Raw genomic sequence first — 12,960 nt, forward strand, 5'->3', positions numbered from 1 at the left:
GTACCAGGGAGAACCTGCAGAGGCTCTGCGACACCAACCCGCCCTGGCTTGAGCCCAATCTCAGCCTCTGTTGAGCCGCAGCAGCTCCGGGAGTAATGAAAGTGAAAAGAGCAAACCACCCCGTGAAAATATAATGCCTCAAAATGTAAACTATACCCAAGGACAATTTCCTGTTGGGTGGAGAGGGGAACGACAGGAAAACTGACATCAGAGATGCTTATTTGAATCCCTGGTCAGACCATGGTGCAAAACTACCACATCTCCACTTCTTTTTTCCCCCCATTTAAACAAATAGGGTTTAACATTTATATGGGGTTTTTTACTGGTTTCATTTCACCTCAGTGCCTTAAAATAAAATGTTTTACTCTACACTCCCATGAACACAGTGAGACTAAGCACTAATTTTTTTTGTCCTTGCAGGCCTTGAGGCAGGAGAAGGCGGCAAAAGCCTGCTTCCCTAAATCCCCCAAAATTAAGAATAAGAAGCTCTGTTTATTTCACCCTCTCTTGCAAACATACACTTCTTTAAAGGGCTGGAAGCTAAACTCAGTATTAATTACAAATCCACGATGAGTAAACACTCACTTGACTGAAGACTTAAAAAACTGAGCTAAGATTACTGGATAAAAGAGGAGTGGATAAAAGGGTATTTCTCCCCTTACATGGAGAGAAACAGAACAAACCAGAAGGTTTCTAATGCACCCACACCTCAGCTACCTTCAAAGCGATATATCAGTGATGAATTTTAGTTGTTGAATCTAATGAAAAATAATTAAATTTGCTAAGCAAATGCTCCCTTAATGATGACTCCAACTCGTTGCTGGATGGCAAAAATTCAAAGCAGAACCTGGTCGTGCACTGAAATATTTGTCTGTGTGCATTTTAATTCTGCTTCATAATTAGGAATCTTAACAGTCAAACGTAATTGATGCATTCAGGATTTCAGAGTCTCTGGGATATATTATGGCAACAAGGGACTGGTCCAAGCACCGGCTATTCTCTTGGAGAAGTCCTGGAGCCCAGGCAACTGGAGAGGAGCAAAGAGCATCCTGAGCTTTAAAGTGAGGACAAAAGCAGAGCCAGGCAATTCCAGAGCAGGTATGCTAACCTCAAATACCCAGCAAGAGATATTTATATATATAGCTATATCTATATCTCACACAATACATTTCTAAGCAGCTGGAGGACTACAAGGTCTTAAGAAACCAACTCAGATCTGTCAAGACTAAACAAATCCTGTCAAACTCATCCCATTTATTTCTGTGGCAGGATAATCTAAAAAGTAGTGGATGTGATTTATCTTGTCTTTCCTAAGACTCCTGGTGCTGTCCCCCGTGACAGTCTCATGGGCTCACATGGGCTATTATGAAATCATTTTAATGTGAAAGCAGAGTGAGCTGAAAAATCCCGTGTACTGAGTACTCTTCATTTACCAGAGGCCATCTGAGAAAGGATAATGAGGAAGCCAAGAGAACGCTCTATTTTGTGTTTTGTGCTCTTCACCTTTGCATGAGGAACCTCCATGGAGACCATGTGCCTGTTTGTATGTGTGGGAATGAATCAGAGCTGAGAGAAATATCTCTGAAATAAATATTTTTTAAATTGGGAAAGTAAAATTCATTAAGGGTTGGACCAAGGACTGAAAAAGGAACTGAGTGCACACCCATTAAACGGGGAATTACTGACCAAGCAGTGATAGCTTGGAAAGGATCTGAGGAATCAGAGCAGTTCAGAAAATGAAAGGAAGACAATAGCACAGATATCCGTATGAATGAACAGGAGTGGCACGTCTGAGGCAGCAGGAGTAAAGCTCTGATTTCACTTGGCACTGCTTGGGCTTTTATTGGTACAGGTATCCGGGTCTGGGCATCATCCTTGAGCAGACACCACTTGGGCAGCACTAACAAACCCCAACAGGCATATTGAATTTATGGAACTGATTATCGGCAATTTACCTCTCCAGAATCAATGATCCTGATGGATCCCTTCCACATCAGCATATTCTGGGATGCTCTGGTGGGGGGGAGCTGCCAGGCAGTTCTTTGTTCTGCTGTTGTTGAGTGCATCTAGCAGAACTGGCTACATTAATTAATTTAATTAATACCAATTTACAGTAAAACCAATAAAAACACCAACAGCCATCGTGCCCTCTAGGATCCAGAGCAAATATAATGTACCAGCAGTGCCCAAGGGATAGACACAAGCCAGGGTAACACAACTGCTGAGGTGAAATCTATTCACATTTGCACACTGCAGGGACTAGATCCCATCAGAGCCTCCCTGGTGCTCAAGCACAGCATCAAATCCCCCTGTTTGGAATCTAAAACGACATCATTTATCCACTACAGCATGGAGCACTCTGGGGCAGGAAGAACAAGTGGCTTCCAGTCCAGCTGTGGTCATGCAAGGACAAGTCCAGCTCTGGGTGACTTTTCTGTCATTCCCTTTCTGTTGAATGCACCAAGACAAAATGCACCCCCCACAAAAAAAAAAAAAAAAAAAGAAAAAAAAAAAGGATGCTACATCCACATTCATAAAGTTTATCAGCTTACAGACTCCAGAACAGGTATATCATTCATTGTTTTGCACCAGTAAGCAGAGTAGTATACAAAAGCATGCAAAATCAGTTATGGTACAGAAAGAACCTGTAAAATTCAAGAAACTGGCAAGCATCAAAACCATTCCTATTTTTCTAGGAAGAGGATTCCTGAGTTGTGTATGTTGGCATTTTCAAAGACCCTGTATTTGGGTGAAGCACACAGAAAAAAAACCATGGCAGGGACATAACAAAACAGGGGCAAAATATTATCTAACACAGATACTCAGAGGCAAGAAATGATCATGGGGTGAAATTACAGTACGTGGTGGGCTACTTTATTTTGTTGAAAAGTACATCTTTGACTGTATTCAACATAGTAATAAGATGAAAAGAGGTCCACTGGTGAAGGAGGAAAAAAAGCAAAAGTTTGGAAATACTTGACACAACTAAAATAAATGGCAGCTTTGTTCAATATCCCATAGGCAGGCTGTAGAAGATGGTGTTTTCCAGTATCCATGGAGAAAGTAAAGTCTTCGACTGGTGTAAGTCAGTTTTGCACAAATGCTGGTCTGCTTAGTTAAAACCTGCACTTCTTGTTTCTTTTAACAGATAATATAGGTAATATTTAGCTTTCACTCCAGACCCATGCTTTAACACTCAGAATTTATCCATATTTAATTACAATTTTATCACACTAATCAAATAAATTTACTTTGTCCTCCAAGCAATCACCTCAGTATTTCAGTATGTAAAAAATACTTTCATTATGTTTATTATAAAAATATAAATGTTTCCACTACAAATCATTTTACATTAGTAAGAGGCCATCTACAATTGCACAATGTATAATCTAAATGAGTAAGTAATGCTTTTGAAATACAAGTTAAAGTAAATACATATTGCCAATCAAATCACATCTATACATTGCTTATTGGATGCTAAGTTACAGCACAAAAACTAGATTATGTTAACAGAAATAAATAAAATGGAAACTATACTGAAAGGTACAAACCCAATAGTATGGCATGTCTTTTTATGAGCAGTTTGCATTTTGCTTGATGTCCATAACCTGTACAGGCAGATGGCCACACGACCTCTATTTCTCTACTCCACACTGAAGAATTGTACACTGCTATGTTTACATATGTACAGGGGGACAGGGAGTACAGGATGCTTGCAACAGAGGCCACTTACAGTACAAATCAACTTCTGACAGGGAGGGAAACCAAATGGGCTTTAAAAACTCTCAACTCCTCACAGCAAAGAAAGCAAAACCGAGCTGCTTTATTTTTTTTCCCCTCGGTGAGGTTGATTCTTTTATGCCGAGCATGCCTGAACAGTGGGCAAGGAACAGGACAGGACATGTGGCAGGAAGAAATTGAGGGTGCTTGATGCAAAGTTTTCAAGTGTCTGAAGCTCTAAGAGCTGGGTCTGTGTCTCCAGAAGCATTTCCCCAAGGTCAGCCCCCCACCCCAGCCCCTCACCAACACACTCCAGCAGCAGAATGAAGCTGAGGAGAAATGTCATAAAAAGCTGTCCCCACAGAGAAAGTGTTTGCCCCTGGATTTTGGTGGCTTAAATTCACTAATAGGTCTGATTTAGAGCAATCTCAGCCTGAAGAAAAGAAAGATTTTGAATGAACTAAGCAACACAAACCACAGCTTTTCTATCCAGCATGCTGCATTTCATGACAGATTGGGGCAGATACGGGCAAGTGTTCTTTACAGCTTAAGTGCTTTATTTTACCTTTCTTCCTTTTTCTTTTTTTAATTTCAATTTTAAGCCCCGTCTACTTCTCTTTCAGAAAGAATTACTAATTATTTTGCTGTGAGTGTGTTTCAAATCCAGTCCTTACAGCATGCTCACTATCAGCACTCATGAAAAAGCTTCTAACTCTGCTTCTCCTTAGCAATGTGTGGTAAATGTTGTGCCTGGACATTTTTTAAGTCCTGGATTCATACAGAACAATTTTAGCCCCACAAACACTAGAAACTAATTCTTTCCTCACTTACCTACCAAGGAGTTTCAACACCCAAGCCAACAGAAGGAAGAAAGCACAACTGGCTACCTGCTGTTGCAGGCACAGAGAAAACACAATGTGCCACTTTTTCATCTGCCTCTCACACTGTCTTGGATTTCTAGGGATTCATCACAATCAGGTTGAGATTCCAGAATGTCAAGCTGGGAGGCAGGATGGTTTCCCCTTGTGACCAAGGCCTGCTGTCTTGTGTTCCTGGCATCCCATCAGAGTGTTAAGAAGCACAAGAAGTGGCTCACACTGTGTTTTAAACCACTCATTTTCAGAGCAAAGGGTCCTGTCTGCGCAGAACTGGGACTGATGTGCTCCAGAGCAACAACTTAGGAGTTGGGAAGCTCTTAAAATGGTGGAGGATCCTCAAAATCCACCTTCCAGTCTCCTTTTTCCAGTGGGAGATGTGAATACTCTCTTAGACTTGGACTCCCTTCTGCTTTCTTTCAAGGAACAGGTACCCACTGAAGCTGTGCCAAAAATTTATGTTCCCTACAGGATGGCAGTGCCTCTACAGGGGCATTTCTAGCTCAGGCATGTGAAAACTCCCACACCAAAGCCTCACTTCACAGCTTAAGTCATCCTTTGAAACAAGGGTCACTTCCCAGGGAACTCAAAAAGCATCATCAGTTAAAGCAGGATGCAACAACCCTGGACTCCTTTCATATTTTCTTGGCAGATCTCTCACCTGAACACCACCCAAGAACAGGGCTCCTTACTGTGCTAGGAAAGCAGCCTTGGGGAAGGAAATGGGATGTGCTGTTTGGGGCAGACACTGATCAGAAGATCAATGCACACACCACTGGCAAACCCCCAGCCTGGTTGAAAATACCACTCACAGCAAATGGAAGAAATCTCATTTCCAAAAAAAGCCCAGATGCTTTTCATAGTGTCAGTGCTGGAAAAAAGACCACCTTTCTTTCCTTCTGTATTTCATGTACGATGCTATGAGTGTAAAATCATCTAGTAGCTAACCCTCAGACAATTTCTCAGGTTGAACCAATGAAGTTTGGATAACATTTGGCACTTGGCAATAATACAGCCAGGTTAAGGTATTTAAGCATAAATATAAACAATAATGGAAAAAAAAAACCAAAAAAAAACAAACCAAGAAAATAAATAAGCCTTGTAAAAATTAAGACTTGTTTCTATTTAAATGAACACAGTTAGGGAAGCTAACATAATGGTGAAAATCTTTTGTCAACTAACTCAAAGTCACTACAAACTTTATTTCTGTTCCTTCCTGAAGTTGAAATAGCATGTTACAATGACATTATAGTAAATATGGCCAGACAGGTTGTGAGGTATAGTCCTCTATTTTCCTTGCTTTTAAAGAAATAAAATACCTGTTACAGATCTCTTCTGTATAAAAATACTGCAAGTCTTTCTTTCTTCTTGTTTGCTGTATAGATCAAATACACAGCTTTTATGTCCATTTTTTTCTGTTATTCAGTCACTTAATATTCAAATGGCTCTAGGTTTTAGTAACACTGTTTTTTACTTGGAAGGATTTTTCACATATTTTTTTTTCTTTTGATATTTACTATCTGCATTAACAGTCAGTCAAGAGCACCCACCCTTTAGGATTAACAGATAGAAAACAAGTTTGCTCCTATTTTTAAGGCATTTATACTCAGTATTTGAGTGTCTTGTGGGTTTGAAATCTCAACCATTGCGTTTCCAAAGCTGCTGCAAAGAACTCCTTTAAATTCTGCCATTTATCAGCCATCACTTTTGACCTGCGGTGCAACTTTTCTCCTTTTCCTTTTCCTCTCCTGAGCAACATCCTTTTGGTACCTTACACAGGAACAGGGCTGTTCTTTGTATGAGTTTCTAGAGCTTTGATACTGCTGACAATCTTCTTTTGAGGGCCCACCACTGTAACGCCGACTTTCTTCATGTCACTGGAAAAAAAGAGAAGGTGTGGCAGTGAGGACACTGAGTTTCCTAGCACTGATCTCACATTGCTGCACTGCAGGAGCCTCCAGGTACAGGGATATTGCTGAAACACAAGCCCTGGTGCAAAAAAACTGAGAGAAACTGTCTGAAAACACAAGGGGCCTGCAAAAATTAGAGTGAAAGCTCATTTAGCCTCGTGGTGTTTGCTTACCTGGAGGAAAAGGCAATGAAACTGTTCTCCACTGATGCAGGAACTGGGGTTTGGGGGCAAGAGGGTCACTGCTGGATCAGCTGAGCCTCTCTAACACCCCCCTACCAATCTGATGGCTTTTCCTGGGCAGTGCTGACACATCTTTGCCCTCTGAAGAGTGCTCTGAACTCTGCTACCAGCACTGAGCTGATGGAGTCCATGGCCGTATTTCCAGTGTCTGCCCTTGTTTGTCCAGGATCTCCAGTCTCCCCAGTCCTTGCGCAACACAGAGGAGGTTCAACACCTGTGAAGGGCTAATTAACCAGGGCCTCACAGGAAATTGGGCATTCCTAGAGGATTTCTACACTGTCCCCAAAGGGTAATTGTTACAAAAAGACATTAGCACCCTTTTTATAGATGCAATAATACACTAATTAATGGCATTGATGTGTTTAATTGTTGGTAGCACAGCTGCTGCACACTTCTCCATAACTTGTGTATCCAGCCAGCCCAACTGGGAATTAAGATTTCCTTTGGCATTAAATTTTTAACTGTACTTGATGCCTTTTCAGGTGCAGAAAGAACATTACCCTACTCTTACTTGTCACTAGAACAAAGATGGATTGCATTTAGAATGTCATAAACTTGCCATTTGCTCCCTTCCAAGCACAGCAGGAGGGAGTTCACCCCCTGAGTAATTACCAGCATGGAGGAGGAAAACAACTACAAAGAATGTGCACCTTCACCTGGTTTGGTGGAATATGGGATGGGCAATAAAGGGAAAGATTGGCAATGTGCCAGCTGTAGAGAAACTCCCATATAAAAAGCAGAATTTAAAGAATCAACAGAGAAACTTCAGTGGAAGGAAGTGAGGCTAGTGTACCAGATGATGCATGGTGCTACTGTATTGGAAGAAATTGGGAATTTCCTTGTAGTTAGTGAAAAAAAGCTGTGGGACCATGGCCTTCACACAGTCACCAGACATAGTTTCCCTCATGGTTATTTCAACTACAACAAATAATTCCCATTTGCCTCTTTAAATGCAAGAAAATTTTAGCTAAGAATTGGCAATACCATATAAAAGCGCTGCCTCTGTGCTTTTGTTTGAACTTGTAGCTGTGATGAAAACCCAGAGCAGACTGCAACTTACTCTGTGGAAATCTTGGCTATGGTGTCACAGGAGCTGTACTCCACCCCTGTGAAAATGTCCTTGCACTGCCCTGTCCGAAAACCATTGAGCCAATCACCCGCGGAGCGAAAGGCCGACACGTCCGCGTTGCTTTGGTCCAGGAGGAGATTGGATGGCCTGAAACAAAAGAACAATGCAATGAAGTTTAGGGATCAGGGAGAAATATAGATTTATTTTGTACCTAAACCTGGCAGTGGCAGGAGCATCCAGGCTGGATGTGGCTTTCCTGTTTGTCTGTGGGAGCTCTCAGCTGCTGAGGCCACCACGGGACCGGTGCTGGCAGCTCTGACAAATGCTGTGGAATCGTCCTGCTGAAGAGCACCAGCTTCCCATGCTCATGTTTAAATCATTGCACCATTCACAAAGTGGATTGTTACCTCACAACTTAATGTGTAAAGACCAAATTAGGTTATATTTATGTGATTCACCTAGTCCCAAGCACCACACAGACGATGCACACTCCATGCTCCAAGTTGAGCGTGTGATTTGGTAGAATTTGACTGTATCAAATGCTCAGAATATTGTGGCCCACTGACAAATCCTAAATGTTGCCACTAAGTTAGAAGCTTCAACAATAAGCAAAGCACCTTATTTTTATCCTTTTATTGTAGGCTTAAAGCCAAGCATGTGCTTAGCTGTGCTGTGCCTGAGACTGAACTAGAGAATGTTCAAAGCAGTTATCTCTGCAAGTTCACAGCCTATTTTCTGCCCCATAATTCTTTTTCCCTCTAGTAACCTGCACAGGAGTCTGACTACTGCTGCTGAATCCATTTGAAGTGACTTTTGTCACTGAAAGCAGTGAGAATGAGAGGTGGCTGGACTGACAGCATAATTTAAAGGCAATGATTACACAGTGTAACAGGTAAGTGACAGCTACTGGAACTGGAGAAGTGATCTGGGCTGTAAAACACTCTCTTCACTCCAAACCCAAGTCATCTCTGTTCATCACTGGAACAAACATAAGTAGGAGGAGATTTTAAAGGCACCAAGAGAACCACATATTTAAACATAGTGATTTTAACCTCAAAAGAAGCCTAGAAAATCCAAATCCATTTCAATTCCAGTATGTCTCAAATTTCATCAAAATCAGCAGCACTACAACAGCACATCCCTGCAGTACACCCGACCTGCCCTGGAATCAGGAGATATCACATCAGTTACATAAGTAACATTAGTTACATCAAGACTTTCACCTTTCACTTTTGAAGAAAAGGATAATGATTTTTGCTATTGGCCACATCTTAAACAGCTCCTTTAACTTATGATGTTTTCCCGATTGTTATCAATCAGCTGATTTCTTTCAGGCTCAGAAAATAAATACAGTATTTTTTCCCTTCTGGGAATGCAGGGCATAATTACAGAGCTACCTGGATGGTTGAAAATCTTAACTCCAAACACACATAATCAGTTTTCACCAGGTCCCAGAGCTGTGATATCCCTGATGGGGCAGCTTTGCCTGGCTACCTTCCCTCCAAGAGCCCAGCCAGGACTGTGATCACTGGCACCAACTCCAGATTTCACATGCTGGGATCAGCCACCCATGGAAAGAAAAGCAACAGAAGACACCAGAAACCTGCTCTGCCCTCAGAACAGCAGCTCACTTCATGTACTGTTGTCACGGTCAGCCCAAATCTTAGACACCTACACAATACCCAGCTTTAAAGGCTCAGTTTGACAATGAGGCCCAAGATAGTTTTAATCAGTAGCTGTAAGGCCTGAATTTCACTGACTACTGTTTGTCCCGTGAAGAGCCAATGGTTTTTATTTATAGTTTTCGGGGTATAGTGTCTGGAATCCCAAGATATTAATTAAGAGTATTTATGAACTGTTCTTAGTGATAAAGCACAGATTTTTTTTTCTCAGCCTAGTATGCCTTTTTAACTTAAGTCTAATAAAACAAGGTCTGACTCAAGAATCACTAATGAAAGAAAAAAGTATAAACAAGTTGAAATAGAACAGGTCTTTAGGATTAGGAATTAGAATGGCCCAAAAGAGCCTTTATGTTTATTACTTGGATCAAAGTATCATCATGACAAAAAGTACGGCCTAATTTCAATGCGAGTGACCTCAGAGTAACCAGCACTGTAAAGTATCATTTTTCTTCTTGCAGGATTCCAAACAAAAAATTAGTTACTTTCCTCCTCAGAGAGGACATCTGGACTGTTTATCAATGGGCAGGAATTCGCCTCGCTGCGAAGCGCCTGCGATGTCTCCCCGTGAGCACCAGGGGAAAGCTGGCCTTGCAGAGCATCTGCACACCCTGGCAGGTTTTCCTCCCCTGACCCAGCCCCTAGACAGCAGGGCTGAGCACGAAATTTATGGTCTGGGTGATGTGTGCCATGAGCTCACACTTTAGCAGACAAATTAGGCGGGCTGCAGTCCGTGCAGCTGTAAACGACGTCCTGCAGGGCTCCACCTGATCTTTTACAGCTTTGCATAAATCAGTACCTACCACTTTCAGAGGAGAGTCATTAAAAAGAAATCATGGAAATTACATGTTTGCTCAGGGGAAGTGAAAGAGAACATTTCTCTCCATCTTTTCTTTTCTCCCCCCCGACTTTTTTTTTCTTTTAAAACTCTTTTTACTTTGCTGCTTTGACTACCTAGGATACACCCTCTCGTATCATCTTCTGACAGTCATGGCAAGATTTTCTGTTCACCCTGACTGTTGTTGTGTTTACTACACCTACAAAGTTGTATTTACTGACATGTGGTGCCCTGAAAAAAAAACCAACCAAACAAAACCCAGCAAGACTCAGTTTGGAGAGACAAATTGAACAGTGAGATGCCAGTTACAAAACATCCTGTAGCTGGAAGCTTTCTCTGGATGTGTCCATTACTTTAACAGTTGGAATTAACCTTTGAGCCATCTGCAGGGAGCAGAACTATGGTGTATTGTCATTAGCACAGCTTTTTGTCACAACACAGGGAAAATTTTGCTGCACTAACAAGAAAAACCACATAAAACATCATTAGAACCCTTCCCAATACAGCATGAAAATATCATCTCTGGTTGGCTGCTGTCTGGGGAGAAAAAAAGCCCAACTAACTTGGAAAATCCAGGAATTGAAACAAAGAAAATGAAAATGTCCTGCCACTTCTTCTGCAAATACACAGAGTAGCTGTGCACACACAATCCCAGGCTTTGTACTGTAGGAACCTCTCTCTTTCCATCCATTCCTCCAAAAAGCACAACCAGCATTCAGTCTTTTAAATCTAGACGTTCCTTTCCACAGTCCATTTCTTTTAAAGAGGAAAGCTTAAAAAAAATTAAATATATATATAAAGTAATTTCCTGTGGCAAATTTTAGGTAATTAAAAGCTGATTTTGTAAAGTGAAATTGCTCCCTATGAGCCTGGTTGGAACACAAATCCTATGGGCTTTATGATTATGGTGAGCTGAAGCACAGAATTCAAGTCTAGCAAGAATGTTTTTTCAAGAGAAAAATAACAGCAAAACCAACAGGTGGCACAGAAAGCAAATTTCAGTTTTACCTTCTACAGCAGAGTCATATGCATACATGTGTATCAACAGTAAATAAATGCCATGCCAAGAAGAAGTAGAGTTATTCTGTTTACTTGATTATTCCTGGACGTTAAAGATAAAAATCTGTGGAGTTCCAACTCTTCATGCCCATTTTCACCATGCTCCTAGCAGAAGTGTTAATTTAGTCCCTAAAATTCACCTCTTAAAGGAGGCACATTTTCTTTTCCCAAGGGCCTTCATGTGTTGTTTTCATCCTCTCCAAATAAGCAGGTTGTGGGCTGCTCCTTGGAGTGCAAGGAGAGCTGGAGAAATGAAGAGGGACAACACAACCAAAGGGAAAAGCAATGCAGTTGAGGCTGCAAAAATGGTACACCTCTAAAAGTCAATCCTTCTTGTTTTCTAGCTCCATTGTTGGAAAAAAAAAAAAACAAATCCCGCCCAAAAAAACAAACTCAAAACCCACAAAAAACAATCCAACTTACCACAGCTTCCACTAGGATAATAAACAAATTTCAACTGCCCCAAAAGTCAATCCTTCACTCTTCCCTACTCCTTTAGCTGCCCCTCAGAACATGATTTTCAATGTGCTTCTATTTCTCAGCATCTTGGTGGGATAACAAATCACATGCCTGGGTGTATCAATGCTCCTTCATTTACTTTTTCCCAACACCAAACCACTAAAGGCAAAAAAAAAAAAACCCAGCATGTTGCTGAATTCATTTTTTTTTCCTCATAGCACAGCTTAAGCTGTGCTTTTAAGGAAACACAGGCACAGGGCCATTTCCTGGGATGTGTAGCTGCCTGACATACCCTCAGTGCCAACCCCTCATTATTGTTAGGACAGTGTGTAAGCTCCTCTGAACAGGCAGAGAAAAATGCTTCATAAAGTTCTTAAAATGCTTAAAATCTACCATTTGCTGTGGAGAGCTTCCCTTTAGATCTCACTTTTGGCTGCACTGTTGTTGCCTATAATCAAAAGAGAAAAGCTCCTTGCATCAGTGTTAGAAAAAATAAAGTAAAAAGCAAACCTTTATCTGGAAGCTTCCAGGTGCCCCAGTGGTGATGGGCACTCCCAGAACCAAATTTCTGTGATTGTATAAGGTTAATTAATTAGGATATTTAACAGGTACATCCAATAATCCACCCCTGGGTCAGCCCCTTGGAGTTGGTCCAAGGAGTTCTCTGCCCCTCTTCTTATTGGAGGTCCCCTACTTGGAATGAGGATTATTTATTAATCTAAACAATAGCTCAGGGATGTGTTTAGAAGGTCAACTTATTGCTCCAAAATCTAGGGGGGAAGGGCAGAAAAAGTACTAGAGCTGTAGCCATGTATTAGCAATCTACCAAGCTACAAATATATGAAAAATGTATAAAAAAGCTTCGGCATCACTGTGAAATTCTACTTTTGTCACTTCCTTACAGCATTCCCAGTGTGGAATTGCCACCACCACTAACGAGGGCTCCCCGAGCTGAGAGCAGCAGAACAAAACCCCCCTGGAAATCTCAATAAACAGCAAAACCTCCCCTCCCCATCAGGCCACCTGCTGCATTTCTATTTAATTTATCCAGCACCCAGCCCGGCCCACGGTGAATTCCTGCCGAGTGTGCCCAGTGAAGGAGAACTAGA

At 41.5% G+C, this 12,960-nt stretch overlaps 1 protein-coding gene across 3 annotated transcripts in view; it reads right to left on the minus strand.

Moving 5' to 3' along the window:
- Positions 1–2,842: 2,842 nt before the first annotated feature.
- EPHA3 (EPH receptor A3) overlaps positions 2,843–12,960 on the minus strand; it is a 176,744-nt gene continuing 166,626 nt past the window's right edge. For all 3 annotated transcript variants that reach the window (XM_063419284.1, XM_063419285.1, XM_063419283.1), the window contains exons 16-17: positions 7,808–7,963; positions 2,843–6,472 (exon numbers count right to left, since the gene is read on the minus strand). In XM_063419284.1, coding sequence (XP_063275354.1) covers positions 6,367–6,472; positions 7,808–7,963 — 262 coding nt within the window. In that variant the 3' untranslated portion in view covers positions 2,843–6,366. The remainder of the gene's footprint in view (positions 6,473–7,807; positions 7,964–12,960) is intronic.

The sequence above is a fragment of the Prinia subflava genome, chromosome 25 (genome assembly GCF_021018805.1).
Source record: "Prinia subflava isolate CZ2003 ecotype Zambia chromosome 25, Cam_Psub_1.2, whole genome shotgun sequence".
NCBI lineage: Eukaryota > Metazoa > Chordata > Aves > Passeriformes > Cisticolidae > Prinia > Prinia subflava.